The 20,520-nt window shown below is 40.1% G+C and overlaps 1 protein-coding gene and 1 long non-coding RNA gene across 3 annotated transcripts in view; one reads left to right on the top strand and one right to left on the bottom strand.

Moving 5' to 3' along the window:
* Positions 1-20,520, bottom strand: part of RNF128 (ring finger protein 128) — a 100,724-nt gene that overhangs the window by 52,210 nt on the left and 27,994 nt on the right. The window contains exon 1 of one of the 2 annotated variants that reach the window (XM_043896459.1): positions 11,361-12,097. The exons of the other annotated variant lie outside the window; for it this stretch is intronic. Coding sequence (XP_043752394.1) covers positions 11,361-11,850 — 490 coding nt within the window. The 5' untranslated portion in view covers positions 11,851-12,097. Of the gene's footprint in view, positions 1-11,360; positions 12,098-20,520 lie in introns of those variants that run through there. 2 annotated transcript variants of the gene reach the window in all.
* Positions 12,153-20,520, top strand: part of LOC122689751 — a 48,334-nt gene continuing 39,966 nt past the window's right edge. The window contains exon 1 of the long non-coding RNA XR_006339910.1: positions 12,153-12,258. This is a non-coding gene — a long non-coding RNA (uncharacterized LOC122689751). The remainder of the gene's footprint in view (positions 12,259-20,520) is intronic.

Genomic DNA, 20,520 nt, shown 5'->3' with positions numbered 1-20,520 from the left:
ATTACATGATATAATCAACACTTTATGATCAAATAGGCTTTGTTTTAGATGATTTTGCACAACTGTAGGCTAATATAAATGTTCTGAGCATGTTAAAGAACATGCTATCATGTTAGGTAGGTTAGGTGTATTAAATGCACTTTTGACTTATGATATTTTCCATTTATGATGGGTTTATCAGGATGTAACTCCATCATAAGTCGAGGAAGATCTGTAATTCAATTTTAATGATGTGTTAAATACAATTTTGATTGAGCTTGTATGTTCTTCACATCATTAATAAAGTGTAAAATAAGAATACCATGATTCTTCTTTGTCCTTATTCTCATAAAATTTCTTCCTCTTTTCTAGAATGACAAAAGCTATTGTCATCAGTGCCTCCTGTACAATGTTACAAACTTCCATCCGTCCACAGTTCTTCAGGCACTCTGTCTATCAGATCTAATCCTTTGAATCTATTTGTTACTCTCACTGTATAATTGTTAAGGGATTTGATTTAGGTCATACCTGAATGGCCTAGTGGTTTTCCCTATTTCTTCAATTTAAGTCTGAATTTTGCCATAAGGAGATCATGATTTGAGCCACCAGATAACTATCACAGTGTGATTACTCACCTAGAGCCAGACATCCTGGAGTGCGAAGTGGAATGGGCCTTAGGAAGCATCACTACGAACAAAGCTAGTGGAGGTGATGGAATTCCAGCTGAGCTATTTCAAATTCTAAATGATGATGCTGTGAAAGTGCTGCACTCAATATGCCAGCAAACTTGGAAAACTCAGCAGCGGCCACAAGACTGGAAAAGGTCAGTTTTCATTCCAATCCCAAAGAAAGGCAATGCCAAAGAATGTTCAAACTACCACACAATTGCACTCATTTCACAAGCTAGCAAGGTCATGGTCAAAATTCAACAGTAGGTGAACTGAGAACTCCCAGATGTTCAAGCTGGTTTTAGAAAAGGCAGAGGAACCAGAGATCAAATTCTCAGCATTCATTGGATCATAGAAAAAGCAAGAGAGTTCCAGAAAAACATCTACTTCTGCTTCATTGACTACGCTAAAGCCTTTGACTGTGTGGATCACAACAAACTATGGAAAATTCTTCAAGACATGGGAATACCAGACCACCTTACCTGCCTCCTGAGAAATCTGTATGCAGGTGAAGAAGCAACAGTTAGAACCAGACATGGAACAATGTACTGATTCAAAATTGGAAAAGGAGTACATCAAGGTTTTATACTGTCACCCTGCTTATTTAACTTATATGCAGAGTATATCACACAAAATGCTGGGCTGGATGAAGCACAAGCTGGAATTAAGACTGCAGGGAGAAATATCAATAACCTCAGATATGCAGATGACACCACCCTTATGGCAGAAAGTGAAGAAGAACTAAACAGCCTCTTGATGAAGGTGAAAGAGGAAGAGTGAATAAGCTGGCTTAAAATGCATCTTTCAAAAAACTAAGATCATGGCATCTGGTCCCATTACTTCATGGCAAATAGATGGGGAAACAATGGAAACAGGGACAGACTTTATTTTCTTGGGCTCCAAAATCACTGCGAATGGTGACTGCAGCCATGAAATTAAAAGACACTTGCTCCTTGAAAGAAAAGCTATGAAAAACCTAGACAGCATATTAAAAAGCAGAGACATCACTTTGCTCACAAAGGTCCATATAGTGAAAGCTATGGTCTTTCCAGTAGTCATGTATGGATGCGAGAGTTGGACCATAAAGAAGGCTGAGCACCAAAGATTGATGCTTTCAAACTGTGGTGTTGCAGAAGACTTTTGAGAGTCCCTTGGACTGCAAGGAGATCAAACCAGTCCATCCTATTTAACCCTGAATATTCATTGGAAAGACTGATCCTGAGACTGAAGATCCAACACTACGGCCACCTGATGAGAAGAGCTGACTCATTGGAAAAGACCCTGATGCTGGGAAAGATTGAGGGCAGAAGGAGAAGGGAATGACAGAGGATGAAATGGTTGGATGGCATCACCGATTCAATGCATGCGAATTGAGCAAACTCCAGGAGATAATGAAGGACAAAGCCTGGGGTGCTGCAGCCCATGGGCTCACAAATAGTTGGACACGACTGAGTGACTGAATAACAAATTGTCATCAGATGAACTCAGTGTGTCATGGGTGAAAACTGCCAATATATTGGATTCTTCATATTAAGCTATTAAATTTAGCATTAATTTTAAAAGTATTGAATAGAAAAGATATTGAAGAGGGCTTGTGAGGGCAAGCAGGCCTCTTATGGAAAAGAAACAGACAAAAAAAAAGAAATGTAAGGTATGCATAAAAGGGGGGAAAGGAAAAATACCAATCGTAATACAAAGGCTAAAGAGAAGAGAAACATTCTTTATTATAAATAGAAAAAGTCAGTCTTTAAAGTTCTTTAGTGTTCAAGGCTTATTTTACATATGAAAAAACCAGTTAGTATTAACAAGAAAGGACCATGCTAACAATTTTGTGAGCTAGATATATTCAAAAAACCAAAGTAATTCTTCTTTAAATTCTAATAATAGTCTATAAATCACTTCTATCATTAGGTATGCTTTGTTCCTGCTATTGGTATAGTCACATAATTAATGCTTTCTTTTGGATTTATGAACACTATAGGAGTATTTTGGATTTTTAAATAACATTATTTTTCTGATTACAAGTATAAAACATTCATTTTAGGAAATTCATAAAATAGAGACAAATTATAATGAAGAGAACGATAATCACTTATAACTCCACCAACTGGATATAACCATGGTTAACATTTTGGTGTGTTTTCTTTTCAAAGGCTAAGACTTTTTAGTTGCAGGCAGCATTTAACTAAGCTTATTCAACATTTTATCTGAAATGATAATGACTGATATCCTGAGAGAAACACACACATACCAAGTGAGTTCAAGCACCATCTTCTTTCAAAAAAGGTCAAAATAAATAGGGTTAACTCAAAATCACTGATTTGTATCTAACTGGAGCATTCAAGCATTAAAACCAAGTAAATCATGTCTAGGTTCTGAACCTAACAGACCCCATGAAGTCAGGCATGAATCACCAAACTTTCTTTCTGGAAGCAATCAATATTGTAACAAGCCTAGGGGTAAATTCAGGCAATAATTATATGTCATGATATACAGAAAGACATACATACAGCTGAAAGAGGCAGAACAGGAAATGGAAAAATAACAAAGAGCCCTTGTGCTCTGCTTTGCCCACAGGGCTCCAAAGTGGGTGTTAACAGCAAAATGTGGCAATTCTGAACTGGCTTAATAACTTTGTCAAAAAGTGCTTGGAAATAACTCCCTACAGTGTGTAGCTGAGGATCAACCACAGTTAACTAGCTCCAATGCAGTGTAGGATTTGTTTCTGTGGGTGAGTGGGCTCCTACCACTTGCTGCAAGAAGTCATTTCCTCTGAAGACAAAGTTGACAATTGTGCTGCTTCAAAGATTCTTCATTGTGGGGCACAAGGTAGTCTTCTGGGGTTCTGGGACTATCCTGCTTCTTGATCCAGGTGCTGGTTACACAAGTGTGCTCACTCTGAAAATTCACTGAACTATACACTAATTATTTCTGTACCTTTTTGGTATGTACATTATTCGTCAATAAAATTTACATATACAAAAAATTATTCACCTCTAAGCAGTATTTGTGGTACCCTATCAAGTACACTTTGGGGAAAACCCAACAATAGTTTATAGTTCAGTGGCCATCATGAATAAGAAAAGCCACTTTACACTTGATGCTCGGGGCTGGTGCACTGGGATGACCCAGAGGGATGGGGTGGGGAGGGAGGTGGGAGGGGGGTTCAGGATGGGGAACACATGTAAATCCATGGCTGATTCATGTCAATGGATGGCAAAACCCACTACAATATTGTAAAATAATTAGTCTCCAACTAATAAAAATAAAGGAAAAATAAATAAATAAATAAAATCTTAAAAAAAAAGAAAAAGCATTTTAGTCAATGAGGTGCTGCTTAAGCAAGCCAACAAGGAAACTGGGTATAAACTTCATTTGTGACCTAATTCCTATAATATAGGAATATTATAAGAATACTATAGGAGAAGAGGAACTAAGGAACAAATGGTGATCAAATCTTTCAAAATGCCAAGGCCACAACAGGCAATGAATATGGGTTAGACCAGATCATGTTTTTGACTAGTTAGCATATTTTATGTAAAGCTCTCTGCGGTATATTTTTGTTTTAAATGTTCCAATTCACATCCCTCCACATCACCAATTCTGCACTTCTTTTTCCTAGTTATTGGAAAAGAAGCTCAATTCCCACCCCCACCAAAGACTGCCATCTTCAGCTTATAAGAGAACTCTTTCTATTTTTAATTACATGGGAAAATGCTTACAACAAGAAGTAGGATACAAAACTGCATATCTAGTATATAATTATAATTCTTTACATAATACATATACAGAGCAAAGGGAGAAAATGACAACAAAAACACCCCAAAATGCTAAAATGGTTACATGTATGGCTTTTTCTGTTTTCCTTTAAATTGTCTGTGTTTTCTTAATACTATATTAATATTCATGATAAAAGCAGGATACCAAACTATACCTATACATGGAAAAAGAGACAAGAAGGGATATTAACAATACTGTCTCTGTGTTGTGGAATTATGTGGAGCTCTTATTTTTAGTTTTCTGTATTTTCCAAGTTTTCTGCAAGAAGCATAGTTAAGTTTATAATCAGAAAATAATTTATACAATACCTTTGGTACTCTCCTCTATTTCCTCCATTGAAGCCTAAGAATAGAGACTAAATGCAATCTAGATGAGACAATACACATCTTCCATGTACTAGGGGAAATAGTTCCTTATGTGCTTAGAAAAACAATTCATCAATCAAACTATATTGATTTTTATATTATGGAATTCAACATTCACCAACATGTTCAGTGGAAGCGCTTTAGTTGGAGATATAAATTGAATAGTATAAGTGAAATTTTTAGAATATCAAAAAAAAAATAGAAAAGAGAAGGTTCAACGGAAATACTCATTGTCATTATTTCTTTGTTATCTAGGTCATATTACTATTTAAAAACCATAAACTAGCATATGATGGTGACCACCATAGAAGTTAGGGTGCTTGCAATCTTAAAGTATTTATATAATCTTATTTCTCCTTTTTTTGTATATTGAAGCAGGAAGCTCAGTACTTAGCATACAGTAGACCCTCGATAAATGTTCAGTGAATTGAGTTTCAATCCCTTTTTTTAGATATTTTTCTAGGGAACCTTATGATCCCCTGTCATTCTTGTGTATTTAAGGCCACTCAACAAGTATTTTCAGAGCACATACAGTAAAAAGATTTCTAAATTGTTGTTGTTTAGTCACTAAGTCAAGTCCGACTCTTTTACTACCCCATGTACACTCGCCAGGCTCTTCTGTCCATAGGATCTTCCAGGCAAGAATACTGGAGTGGGTTGCCATTTCCTCCTCCAGGAGATCTTCCCAACCCAGGGATGGAATCCACATCTCCTGCACTGGCAGACAGATTGTTTACCACTGAGCCAACAGGAAAGTTAATAAAGATTCCTATGGGGAATATGAAATTAATAAAACATTAAAATGATTACAATACAGTAGGAAGAGAAACTACATGAACAAAAACTACCAGTAAAATGCAGAAAGTACTTAGAAGGGATGGAATTCTATGGGAGATAAGAGATTATTTTGCTTTTGGTTGTGGGGGTTGTGGTGAGAAGAGTAAAAGAAGGAATTATGAAAATCCTCAAAGATGAGGAGGCATCTGTGTTGGATTTTGAAGGATGGGTAAGTTTCTGATCAACAGAGCTGGGAAGAAAAGGGTACATAGGCAAAAGCAGAAGTATGAGCAAAGGACTGATAATGGGAGAGGGTAAAGAATATGTTTCAGGAACAATGTGATACAAGAGGTACATAAAGCTTCAAAAATAGGTTGGGACTAGATTATTAAGAGTTTATGGGCCATGCTGAGAAACATAATCTAAAAATTATAAGTAATGGGCTCTTGAGTAATGGCATATGCATGTCCAGAGCTATGTTCCAGTGGCCATGTGGAAGAAGAACTGAAAGGAAGACGTGACTGAAGGCAGGGAGACCAATTAGGAGGCTAATCATTTGTTTCCATTAGAAGACATTTGGAACTGTAAGCAGTGTAATAACAATTGCGAGGGAGAAGGGAACATATGTGAGAAGAAGGAAAAGTTTAAATCAACTGGACGTGGCAGATACTTATTAGAGGGAGAGTGTTGGGGGCCTGGATGTGAATGCAAGGAAGAAAAGGTGTGAGATGAATGTGTTAATAAGATAACAGAAATAAAGCTAAAGAGAAGCAAGAGACTGCTTGGGAAGGAGTTTCAAAGAAGGAGTGGTCAACAATATCAAATACAGTTCTGCAGATAGATCAAAAAGGATGGCCGTGAGAACAGATTTTGGAATGGTATTTTACCTTGGTAAATCATCACCACCCAATCTCTTCTCAACTTCTTTTTGAGCCTAAAGAGGTTCTTTTTGATGTCAACTTACTAGGGGGTAAAAAATAAAAATTAAAAAACTAATAAAAACAACAGCAAAACTCAAAACAGAATAAAAACTAAATGTCAAATGGTTGAGAAGGAACTGGGTGGTAATAAGCCAGTGGAAAATCCTATTCCAAAGTCCTTGTGAATGGAAAAGAGATTGGTTACTCAAGGGACAAGCAGTTATTTGAGAAAAGAACGACAAACATATGTGGGCCAAAAGATCATTTTCTTGTAAAGCATTCAGTTTACTCAACTTATTCCCAAAGAGTTACAGTTAGATGTCAGATAATATGGACCTTGGAGTACTCGTGGCTATTCATTTTCAAGTTATATACCACAAACATACAAATTAATTTTCATTTTCTAAAATACATTTAGCTATCCCTATCCTAACTCTAAATGTATTTCTAAAATACATATAACTATCCTATCCTAAGAAAAATTATAGTTGCTTCCTAAATGTCAGGCTTTGTGTTAAACACTTTATCTGTATTATATTATTTAATTCCATTAACCTTATCAGGCAAGTTTTTTATTATGTCCATCTTACATAGGAGAAAACTAAGACATAGAGAAGTAAAATACTGGCCTAAGATTTTAAAAATAGTAAGTGGCAGGGGGAGGGAGTTTGGGATTTACATATACACAGTACTTTATATAAAATAGATAATCAACAAGGACCTACTGTATAGCACAGGGAACTATACTCAATATTTTATAATAACCTACAAGGGAATTGGGCCTTCCCCAGTGGCTCAGCAGGCAAATAATCCACCTGCAATGCAGGAGACGCAGATTTGATCACTGGGTCAGGAAGATCCCCTGGAGGAGGGCATGGCAATCTACTCCAGCATTCTTGCTGGAAAAATCCCACCAACAGAGGAGCCTGGTGGGCTATGGTCTATGGGGTCACAAAGAGTCAGACACAACTGAAGCAACTAAGCATGCACATAAGGGAAAAGAATCTGAAGAAGAATGTATGTGTGTGTGTGTGTGTGTGTGTGTGTGTGTGTGTGTGTGTGTGTATCTGAATCACTGTGCTATACACCTGAAATTAACACACTGTAAATCAAGTATATTTCAATTAAGAAAAAAAAACCCTGGGGATTTCCTTGGCAGTCCAGCAGTTAAGACTCCTGACTCCCACTGGAGGGGGCACAGGTTCTATCCCTGGTTGGGGAACTAAGATCCCACATGCTGCACTGAGCAGCCAAAAAATAATAAATAAATAAATAAAAAGTGGCAAAGGTCATCTTCTTAATATGCTCTAAGAGGTCTTTCAACAATGTATACAACAAGCAACTGTTTTATATAGCAACCTCTATTCCAAGGGAGACCACCAAATCATTAACTTAAATGGCTGGGGTTCATTCACTTTTTTACGGCCCTCAAGAATAATGCTTCTCTTGCCATCCCTTTGAATATGTTTCAAGTTCTTGTAAGCACGTCATGGATTATGAAGGTGGAAGCTTTGCACAGGTCTTTCAATAAACTCATGTCTGCACATGTTGACTCAAGGAAAACTCTACAAGGAAGTACTGACGCCACTTCAACCAGTGGGCTGTGTTCAACTAGAAAGCATGCAAGGCTCAGGCTCATCTGCTTAGGAAAGCAGACTAGTTAGTTGTGCAATAACAAGAGCATGCACAACGTGTCTCATCGTGACAACTCTGCATTTTAGACGGCTTTAGTGCTTACTCTAAGTTTTGGCCACTTCTTATCTGATTTTCATATTTAAAGAAGACACGGACAGTGATTTAACTGTGAAACCAAAATTTTCCCTGAATTTTCTTCCCCGTTTCTGGATCAATTTGAATTAAAAATATCCAGAGATTGCAGGATCAGCTGTTAATAAAAATCTATCACTTACAATTTTTTATCTGAATGAATCAAGATTTTCTGGAAGATAGTGTACAGAAATAAACTGCTAGGTTGCCGTAAGGCTATAGCTACCCTTTGGGAAAATTTGGTATCCCTAAAAATAGCCTGATTTTTCTAATTGGTTGCGGTTGTATAGTGGAGTTTCTCTCCAATATACAAAAGTTTTAAAGCTACTGCTGTAAACCAGTTAGTTCTATTACTTGAAACAAATGGATCTTCATGGTCACAGAACTGTGATAGGTAGGAGTGTGGATGATCAGGACTAATTCCACTGAAGGACAATTCAAGCACAGGCCCCTGTGAGAGGGGGTGGAGAAAGGTTTTGTAAAACAAAGTCCACAGCAATGACTTTTCCACATTCAGCGACCCTTGTAGAATTCATGGCAATATATATTAAGTTAATCAACATTTAAACTTCAGTCTTACCTCTTTGCCACTAGGATCCAAGAGAAATCGTTTTTTGACCAGAGATTACAATGAACCCTGGGATTACCCTCAGGAATGAGCAAAGCAAACAACATGGCACTTTGCAAACAAAATATTTAACAACATACGTGGATGAAATGCAAAGTGATTTTCCCCTGTGTTGAAAAGTAGTTTTTCCAGGAGTTAAAGGGAGAAATGTGATTCCATTCCTCAAGTATCTAGCTAGCTCTTTCAGCTAGTTAACCTAAGTGTAACACTGCTACAGTCAGATAAAAATTCATTGCTACATCTCAGATAATAATTCATTTTTTTAAAGTGTCAAAACACTCTTCTGAGTTTTAATTAAGTGATCGATATTTAGGGCTTTATTTCTATATAGTATTCTGAAACAAAAGAGCCATGCTTAGATTACCAGTGTATTTGTCTTTACCCTGACAGTTGTGTAAGCCTGTTTGCTCATTAATTTTTTTGCATCTTGTTAACATCAGCCTATTATAATAACTGACTTTTAACTGAGTATTTATTATCTGCTAGGTAGTTTACACACGTTATCCTTAATGATCACAGCAATGTAAATATCTCCATCTTACAGATGGGAAAACTGAGACTCAGTAAAGTTCAAAAATCTGACCAAGGACACAAAGCTATTATGTGGTAAATTCAGAATTTGATTCTCATTCTTAACTACAATGCCTGTGCTTTTCCTAGTACACCATACTATCTCTCCACAAAGTATAAGATGTATGCAGAGTGCCTGGAACATAGTAGGAACGCAAAAAAATTAATTTTATTGTCCCCTAAAACTATCAGATACATATAAGCTTATATCCTTAAACAGAAGTAGTATGAAAGCAGTCTAAACCAGAACTCTCTAATTAAAGAGTACTTTTCAATTCAAAATCATCCGTGCAAACGAATCTCATTTGGAAGAGGCAAAGTCAAAACCTTGCATGTAAGTAGCCAATTGAAATGGAAGGACTTTAAAATTTACGAGTCCTTATTCTTCCTTTCTATCAGCCTTTAAAAAGTCTTTTCATTCTAATCAATGAATTATCAACCAAAAGAGATGGAGTTGCTGCTATCTTTACTCAATATAAAATCTAAGAATCACAGCATTTTAGAGCTGGAAGGGAGTTTATTTGGTTCATTTTTGTCTCTGCACAATCTGCAACTTGGCCTCCCCCTCCTACCTCTGTACTACCATTTGACCAAGTGAGTAACCTGTACAAGGTCACAAAGCTGGTAGAGGCACAGAAGGGACTAAAATAGGCTCAAATCTCCTGAGTTCCAGTTCAGTGCCCTTTCCATTATACCACCCAGCCACTCTGTCTACAAGTGCTCTCTAGGCAGGGCCAGACACACTGTTTTAGGAAAAACACAAAACCTTCAGTAGCTAAACAAGCAGATTCATCTCTCCAGTGACTCCTAAAAGGATAATCACTTCATCCTCCTGGCAAACCTGTGGGAGTGGTTCATTCTTAGTTCTTTTCCATTTGATTGAGGAGGGAACCCAGGTTAGACTTCAAATAAGTTGCTCAAGGTCACAGGACTAGTAAGCAATGGAGCGAGAATTTAACCAACATCTGACTTGAGGCCCAGCTCTCAACAACTATGATATACTGCTAGTTTGTGTCTCTGCCTTTTTATCCCCCCACATTTTTTTCTTTGTCTTTTGGGGCCTGGTATGAATACATAAACACAAATAGGGAGAAGGTTTCTGGAAGGATAACTGAAAAGGGAAAAAGAGTAACCCATCTCATCTGCACAAATGTAAGATCTACCTCGATTACATTTTCCAACGTCTAGGTCCTTGCTAGCCTCCTGCATAAACCTCTCCCTTTTAAGTAATACTAGTCACCTGTTTTGTCACTCAATAAGCTAAATCAGATTTTTTTTTTCCCCAGAGGCCAAGGAAAGCAGTGATGCCAACAGTCACTTGGGACCTGAGACCCCGGGGCAGAGAAGGATCCAAGGGCTGAACATAGCTTCCAACAAAACTGGAATGAGGTTAACAGGGCACAGTAACACAATCTTGTACCTGATTCGAGGAAACACGCAGAGAGAACAGAGAGAGCAGGGGGAAAAAATCTGCGGCGGGCCTGAAGCTGCGAATCAGGACAAGATTGAGGAAGGGATTTTCCAGATGGGCTTCTCGGTTAGGCTGCCTCCCAGTCATATCAAACCCAATGCCCACTACCAATGCCCACCCCATGCAAGCACCCTCACAAACAGCAGGAAAAGACGACGCAAAGAACCCCAACAGTTCTCGAGTTGCCAGCCTCCGCACTCTGTTGGTTTTTACCCTTTTCCACCAAAGAGGCAAATTCTGAAGGATTTTCCCGCCCAACCCCCCATGCAGGATGAAGCTGGGGAAGAGAGGACCCTGCCTCACTCGATGGGGACAGAAAGGACACTCATCTTCCTTCGGAGCAAGGGGATAGGGGGAGGAATACCCTGAGAGAAAAATGGGAAAAAACGGCCTCGGCAGGGGTTTGATGGGGCGCAATCGGATAGCTGCACTCACCCGGGTGAGACATGGGGATGACCTCATTGCGGGTCCCCGGGAAGTTAAAGATGACGGCTCCAGACGCCCCTCTCTCGTAAGCCAGATGGATCTTGTCTGCGAAGGTGCAACCCCCACCGCGCTGGATGAGGGCCAACCAAGACACTTGCACGCTGCCCCAGTCCCCCGGGACCGTGGGCACCGTGAAATTCGTGTGCGGGTTACAGGCGTTGAGCGCCCCCGGCCCGTCGGGCGGTACCAGGACCCCAGCCACGGGCTCGAGCGGCGAATCCTGGCCGTACACGCCCTCCTCGCTCAGCTCCCACACGGTGCGGTTCACTCCGGTGTGCGGAACCCGCCAGGACACGTTGAGGTACGCGGTCCACACGGCTTCGGCTCCCCTGGAGCCGGGGGTTTGCGGACTCAGAACCAGCAGGAAGCACCAGGCCAGCAATCGGGAAAAGCCACAACCACCGCGGCAGAAGATCCCGGCCCCCAGCAGCGGCCCCATGGTATGCGCGCTCTGAGGTTCCCTAGGGCCCCTGGCACGCGCCTTCCCGACTCTCGGCGGGACCCCGGCCTGGGCCAGGTGCGCGCCAGGTAGGGAGAGGACCGGGAGAGACTGGCGCGCGCGGCGGGCCGGGTCAGAGCCGGCGGGCACGTAGCGTCGCCGGAGATGTTGCCGCAGAGGAAGCCCTTTGTGGCTCCACTCCTCTCCGCGACTGCCGGGGCCGCGTCGGGCTCCGGGGTTTTAGCGCGAAGCTCCGCCCCGTTGACTGGGGGTAGAGGTGGCTGGGAGGGAGGAAAGGACACTGCGGGACCGCCTCTTAAAAGGGTAACAGGAGGGGAAGGCTTTAGACGAGGATCGGAAAAATGGACAGGTGAACTGTGGAATCAGCGCGAACAGAAACGCTCGCTGGTAGGATTCGAGTCCATTTTGAACTGCAAGAATGTATTTTTTTTCCCTCGTAACGTTTGCCCGCAAGGCTGTCAGGCTTAAGGTGCCAGAATGCGAAAAGTACTTCTAAAAAGCCCAGATCTGAAGGGTCTGAGTTGCAGTCCAGAGAATTTGTGTAGGTGGGTGATACCTAGGCAGGCTATTTACTAATTCTCTAAGGGGAGAGGGGCAGGAAGAACGCATTATCTTTTTTTTTTTTTTAATTTTTCCTTTCCTGCTCTAAACAAGCGTCATACCTGTGTATTTTCTTTTACCCTTACCTCATCCTAAATATACTGCATTAGATGCCCCTTCTCAAGCTAATCTTAGCTCTCAAAAAAAGAATGACTGTTTTCATACTCCTGGAAACTAAGCCTCTTCCATCTTTCTCAAACCTGATTTACCCAACCGGATATGTCTCTGCCAACTCACGACCTTAACTACATAATCTTTCTCTACTGCCCACTAACAAAAATGAGCCTGATTCACCTTGACAATTCACTCATGGCACTTTGGCGTTAAGATTTCTCCTTACTTTAAGTATACAATTTTCATTTACCCTGTTAGTTGTTAATTTAGTGTGTGCTCAATAAATAAGCATGGATTAAACGAAATTAATACTTCTGGTGTCTGACACATGGATAACCTTCGACCTTGGCAAGATTACTTCTTACTTCTCCTTGCCTCAGTTTCCTCATCATCTGCAAAATGGGAGTGATAATAGTACCTACCTCATAGACTTGTCCAGATGATCAAATGAGTTCATACATATAAAGCCCTTAGAGCAGTGCTTAGCAGAGTATAGGGCTTCCCTTGTGGCTCAGCCGGTAAAGAATCTGCCTGCAATGTGGGAGACTTGGGTTGGATCCCTGGGTTGGGAAGATCCCCTGGGGAAGGGAAAGGCTACCCACTCCAGTATTCTGGCCTGGAGAATGCCATGTAGTGTATAGTCCATGGGGTCGCAAAGAGTCAGACAGGACTGAGAGGCAGAATATAAAAATTATTATCTGTTAAATACTATTATTATTAAACAGTCAGGGAACCAATACTTTTTAAAGAATATCAAGGTTGTTACTTTGAGGTAATAATCAGAGAAAGTAATGTTCAGAATGTTTAGTTTTAACAATTTTTTTCAGTTCAAATAAATATAATTTACTTTATCCAGCCCAACATTTGTTAGGTTCCTAATCAATCATTTCACACCCATGGCCCAACGTTTACTTAATCGATATTATTTGCAAAGATTAAGCATGGGACAATTCTGCACTTGATACTCTTATGGTTTGAGAGAAACCTAGAGGAAAATTAATACCATAACTAAATAGCACCTAGAATCCAAATAAATGGGCAATTTTGTGAACCATGAACCATGTGAACCATGTAGGTGTTGAAAGAGACTTTAGAGGTCAAGGGAAGTATATGGGACCAATAGCATGGCACCCCCAACTACTGATTATGTTACTCTCTTAGATAAAAATTACCTAGAGTAAAACAAAAGGATAGCATCTGCCATCTAAAGAAATGGTATGATTCCAGAAATTGTCTGAAATTACTGGTAAAGAGCACTCAACATTCAATCAATATTACTTGCGTGACAAACAACTATATGGTACTTTGAGGAAACAATGTGTTCAAAAGAAAAGAGATCTTTTATGAGGTGTTTACAATAATGAAGTTTGGAGAGACATTTATTAATATTCATTTTGTCTTTTCTTAAATATTTATTGCAATCTCCTATATGCCAATCATGGGCTAAGCATTGGGATTAAAAAAATAAGACACCAACTCTGCTCTCAGAAAGCTCATAAATTATTTTTGATGAGACAAATAAGCAAACTGATCATTGTATTATGTATAGAGTGCTGGATGTATATAGTGTAAGAGATATGCTAGAGGTAGGTGTAGGGCAGTAGTGGGTGTTAGAGAAGAGGAACTAGCTCAGACTGGGAAGTTAAGAAAAAGCTTCCCAGAGGAGGTTACAATTGTGCTGATTTTGAAAGTGTCAGCCTTTCTAGACAGAGAACAATACAAGAAAAGGCATTGACGCATGAAACTGAAAATGTTGAGAAACAACAAGTAATACAGACTCTATAAACACCAAGTGTTTGGAACCCAGAGTACAAGAGATAAAGTTATAGAGGTTCAAAGGGTTCAGTTCTTGAGAGTCCTTTGGGTAAAGTTAAGGAGTTTGAACTTGATCCAAAAGCAAGGAGTAATATAATTAAGATTTAAGCAGGGAGTAATAAAATCAGATCTGAATTTTAGTGATCATTATGGCTTCTCTGTGAATAAAAATTTGGAGGAGACAAGAGTCTCCTGCAGGGAATCCTCTGTCTGTAGGGAACCCAGACAGAGGATTGTTGGCAGTGCTCTCCAGGTGAGAAATGAAAGTGGCCCAGACTAAATAGGTAATGGACATAAAGAGAAATGGACAGATTGTAGTGTATTTTGGAGATAGAATCAATAAGACTTGTTTGGAGGATGAATGAGAGGGAAGAGTTAGGGACTGCTCTGAGGTTTTTGACTTGGAAGACTGAATGGCATTTAATTAGGAGGAGGGTTTTAAATATGTAGACTCAGTAGGAGGAGAAATTATTTCAGTTTAGACATGTTGAATTCAAGGTGCCCATGATGTAACTAGGTAGAACTGTCCAGCTGGCAGTTGAATTTTCTGGTTACTGAACATCTACTAAGCACAAGACACTTGAGAGGTACAGGTATACAGGGACAAATGAAACAGTCCCTGCCCTCAAGGAGTTCATAGTTTAGTAAGAAAGGCAAAGTGTTAGTCACTCAGTTGCATCCGACTCTTTGTGACCCCATGGACTATAACCTAACAGGATCCTCTGTCCAAGGGATTCTCCAGGCAAGAATACTGGAGTGGGTTGCCATTTCCTTCTCCAGGGGATCTTCCCTACCCAGGGATTGAACCCGGGTCTCCCATATTGCAGGTAGATTCTTTACCATCTGAGCCATGAAGAGAGGCAAGCAAATAACAGCATAGTGTAATACATGTTATCACTGAGAAGAGTATAAGATGCAACATGGGCATGGGTGTCTTTACGAACAAATAGAGTTAATCAAGGAAAAAGAAAATAAGGATATTCAGACATAGGCAATAGATAATAAATAGCAGGGAACATTCGAGAACTCCCATCCAATAGTTAGGTATGTCTGGGGAGCAAAGGGGGAGCCAGGAGGAATGGAGCAGGTCAAGCAGGTTGTACCAGAGCATGAAGTGTTCCGCAATCTATGTTAAACAGTGTAGGCTCAATGCACATGTGTGCACACAGAGATATAAAGTAAATATGGCAAAATGATAACAATTGTTGAATCTGGATGGTGGGTATATAGGTGCTTGCTGCAATATTTTTTCAACTTTTCTCTATATTTTAAACTTTTTGTAATGATGAGTTTAGATTGTAAATTTATATTGAAGTGGATCAAATGAATGATATTACCAGACCCAGGCTTACATATATCATCCAAATTGTATTAGGGCACAACAGACTTGGTATTGAGGCTAACACCCTCACCCTAGACCATTCTAGCCCAGTGGTGGAGATGGAGGTATCAGACTATCATAGCTTGATGACATGAACTGTTAAAAATCATCCTGTGAACTCCCCTTGCTGTGAGTCCACCCTCACCAAGCAACCTTCTTATTATCATTTAGCTCCTCATGTAAATATGCCTACAGGGAGATAATGCACTGATCAGAAAACATTAGTATCTGTTCCTCTTAGAAGTTATACTTCTCATTAGAAATTAATCAGTTGGCATTCTGACTTGTATATGGGTCTCTTGTGAATTTGGTTAAGCATGAGTCAGTCCCCAGGAGCCCAGGCTCTGGTTATACTACCAATCAAATTGCAAAGCTTATGAAGCTAAGGACCAGACTGTAGATCCTGACTGCATTAGAGTGCTCCCATTTTATGGAGCCTTGTCTGGGTAACTCTCTGGCTTTCCCTAACCAAATTCATCTGTCTCATTATGATTTCTTTTCAAACTGCAGAGTGAGATCTGTTGATCAGGAGCATCGGCATTGTCAGTGAGCTCCTGAGAAGTGAAGACTCTCAGGTTCCACCCAGACCTGCTGAATCAGAATCTGCATTTAAACAAAATTCCCAGGTGATTTGTAGTCTACTCTGGGGTAGACTAGAGTATTCCTGACAGGTAGCCAGCACCCAGCCTCTGCTTGAACACTCCCAGTGTCAGAGCTTACTACCTCCCAGAGCACTGCATCCTGAATAGTACTGCGCTTTTCTTGTTAGAAAGTTCCTATAGATGTACTGTGATTTTGTTTCAGTCTTTCCTCTTCCTCCCATCCAATTCTTCCTATCCCAGCTCCCCAGAGTTTCCATGCTCTTCCCCAGCTGTATTATCAGCACTCCACCAGGGTCTTTGCTGTGAGCAGTTTCCCTGTACCAGACTTCACCTTTTCCTGGCTCTCAAACTGAGTTTACCACTTCTAGATGTATTCCTTCCAGGTCCTACTGTCCCCAAGGATAATAAGAGTTCGTTGAGCATTTATATGCCCTTTACATGCATTATCTCATTAAATTCTCACAACCCTCCATTATTATCCTTATTTTCATTAAAAAAAATTTTTGCTGCACCTTTGGCACGTGGGATCTTAGTTCCCCGACCAGGGATGGAACCCGACCCCCTGCCTTGGAGGGCAGCGTTTTAACCACTGGACCACCAGGGAAGTCTGCTATTATCCTTATTTTCAGAAAAAAAAACTGTTTCAGAGAGGATTAGCGACTCCCTAAGCTCATATAGCTAGTAATAGAGTCAGGATTTCAATGCACTTCTGACTTTAAGTATTAATAGCCAATAATGACCCAGTATGTTTCCTCTCGAGAGTGGTATTTGCATTCTAACATTGCCTTACACCCAAGAAGGAAAGTTCATGTGAAAAGTTTCTTGCGTGCATTTCAGTCACTGTGATCAGTGACAGAGATATATTTGGGCCAGGAGTCTTTTTCAACTCCTCAAATCCTACCACAAAGGCTAGCCTTGCCAAATATGTATATCAGCAACACTGAACTGAAAGCCACCCTGAGCAGTGGTAAACAGAGTTTACTGCAGAGTTTACTGCAGAAGCCACAGCAGGGTACCACAGCAGCTGATTAAGTTCCCGGTCACATGGAGTTTCTGTGGTGGTGCAGAGATGGACAAGAGCATTCAGCCTTTAATATGTCTCCAGGAAATGAGACGCCACATCTGGCTTCTTACCATTAAATAAGTGGCAAAATACCATCTGGGACAACTGGTGACCTGGCATCAAAGCCATGCTGTAGCCAAACAGCTCGACAATATAGGTGCAGAGAATGTATGGCAACAAATTTCCACTTGAGGATAGCAAGAAGAAGATGGCAGTGCGGAGAGAGCAAACAGCCAAACGAAACAGAACCCTAAACCCCAAATGTGGTGCTGTGGCATACTTTCAAATTATGTCCCATGACTTGCAAGTGCAGGTAAACCTCAGTCAGCTCAAGTGGGTATACAACCATTAGAAAACAACAGATATTTTTTTAAACAAAGATTTCATGCACTCAAAGAAAAGACAGAATTTCAGAGAGGGGCTTTACAACAGTAGGTGTGCTATATCTCAATCTAAGAACAGTCTTCTCATGCCTGTAACAGTAATAGCTACCATTGAGAACCTGCCAGGAACCAGACATGTTATACCCATGTGTTAAGTATTATATGCTACATCTTACCAGAGGAGAAATGTGTGCTCAGGTTAAGTAACTTGCTGAGGTCACCCATTAGGGAATAACCTAACGATTGAATTGGAATTTGACTCCATGTCTTAGAACAAAACTACACTCTTCTTGTAAAACTTTTCATTCCATAAACTACTTACCAAAGTAGGAGTAGGAAAGAGACATATTTATTGAGAATTTACTATGTGCCAGACACTTTACATGTATTAATTATATCATTTGATTCTTACAACAAGTAATAAAATCCTATTATTTTCAGATGAGAAAAATGAGGCTCAGAAAAGTGAAGTTTCTTGCTGAAGGTCACACAGCTAGTAAGTGGCAGAGTTGGAATTCACATGGGAGTTATATTTGACTCCAAATTCTATGCCATTTTCATTTTGCTGTACTTCTTCTCCACATACATAGTGAGGGTATTACTACAAGGGGGAAAGATTTGTTGTTTTTCAGTCAGATCCAGTAACACATTCAACCTACTAAGAACCCCTTCACCAGAGTGCCCTGATTCTTGCTGAACAGCCCTAAAAATCCTAGATAACAGAGATAATGAAAGTCCATTTAGTCAAGTGCTTCATCATCCTTTATAAATGTCTACATCGAGTTGTACACAATGGCCCCCATGCTTGTGTGGAGAGGAGTGCTTGAACAAGTGTTATGTGTGGAAAGGGTGTTTTCTGTTCACTGATGCAAACTAGTACAGAAAGGAATCATACTGATAAGGACAGTGAAGAAAATTGGAAGTGAATTGTGTCGTTGATTGCTATGGGGAAGAGGAGTCAAGTTAGCTATCTTGAGTTTGGGGGGATGATTGTGGGGATCTCAGATTGCTAAAAAGGGATATGAGTAGGGAAGAGCCCAAGGCATGGGGTCAGCAATGGTTCCAAGGGGAAAGTTGGGCAAGGGAGGTGCTTGGAGGGAACGATGGATGTGAGTGATTTTTACCCTCACCTGCAGTATCAGGACAACGTTATCAGATTGGCCAAAAAATTTGTTGGGCTTTTCCATAAAATCTTACAGAAAAACCTGAAAGAAATTTTTGTTCAACCAAATACTTGGGAAATTAATCTGTTCTCATGCAATCTCTTCTAACTCTCTCTTTTTAGGTTTCTAGTAAGATGACTTTCAAAGAATTAAATCTGTGGACACAAGAGATTTCTGTATATTAAAAGAAAGAAAAACAACTGCTTAGGGAAAATGTTTTTAATGAATCGTGCCCTACAGATATGGCCATATATCTGAGGTTTATTTCCAATCTGTTTGCGCTACTTAGTAGACTAGATCCTGTTGTTATTTTTAACTTTGCTGTGGACTGGTTATGTGACACCAGGGAATTTTCTGTTTCTTCTTTCTCAGCTACAAAATAGGGATAATAATAATGAAAAAATTGTGTAGATATATTCTGAACTACTTAGTGTTTCTTCAGATTAAAGCCTACCACATCAGCTAATGTAGCTAAAATAAATTATCTAAGATTTTGCCACTGCCTAGGACAAATGACAGAATTGCTGGAGAAGGGAGTGGGCCTGGCAGGCATGGAGAAGATCAGTTTACTAAATTAGGGAGGGGTTGAGTTCTTCAAAATGTACATGGGCAGTATTTTTTTTAACCTACAGACAAAATGGGATTCCTTTTTAATAGGAGCCTGATTTGGTAATTCCTAGTAAAACTGAAGCTTCTGAAAAGCAGTTTAAGAATACGCATAGTTATAGTGTAGTGCATAATCACAATCACCTGTGAGGCCAAGGTTTACTCTTCAGAAGCTAAAGTGTGGGGCAAAGGTGGCCTTTGTATTCCAAGGGGCAAAGTCAAAAATTCACAGTTGCCAACAATATGCCTTAGGATTAGCTGCTGCTGGCCAGAGCTCAAAATCGATCAAAAACTGGGAGTAAACAAGTATCTGGTAATAATGATCAGGTACTAACACACAGTTGAGACAACTGAAATTAGCTGGTCTCCCACTCATGATTCACACAGTAATTAAGTTCAGTCACATCAGGATTAGATAAGTGTCATGGTTGTGTTGGAGAAGGCAGTGGCACCCCACTCCAGTACTCTTGCCTGGAAAATCCTGTGGATGGAGGAGCCTGGTAGGCTGCAGTCCATGGGGTCGCTAAGAGTCAGACACGACTAAGTGACTTCACTTTAACTTTCCCCTTTCACTCATTGGAGAAGGAAATGGCAACCCACTCCAGTGTTCTTGCCTGGAGAATCCCAGAGACGGGGGAGTCTGGTGGGCTGACGTCTATGGGGTCGCACAGAGTCGAACACGACTGAAGTGACTTAGCAGCAGCAGCTTAGCATGGTTGTGTTGGTCGCAGGAAACAGGCAAGAGACAAGCACACCTTCAACAAAAGGGTATTTTATGACTACAAAACTTACTTTGGTTTGACTTTGTCACAAATCATGCCATATAAAGTATAGGAACTTTAATGACGAAAAGTACTAACAGAACCATCACAAGGAAAAAATGCCCAGATCCATTGAACCACAGCACAACCAGGAATCCATA

The sequence above is a fragment of the Cervus elaphus genome, chromosome X, assembly GCF_910594005.1.
Source record: "Cervus elaphus chromosome X, mCerEla1.1, whole genome shotgun sequence".
Taxonomy (NCBI): Eukaryota; Metazoa; Chordata; class Mammalia; order Artiodactyla; family Cervidae; genus Cervus; species Cervus elaphus.
The sequence above is the reverse complement of the archived record's forward strand: the minus strand, read 5'-3'. Positions and strand labels throughout refer to the sequence as shown.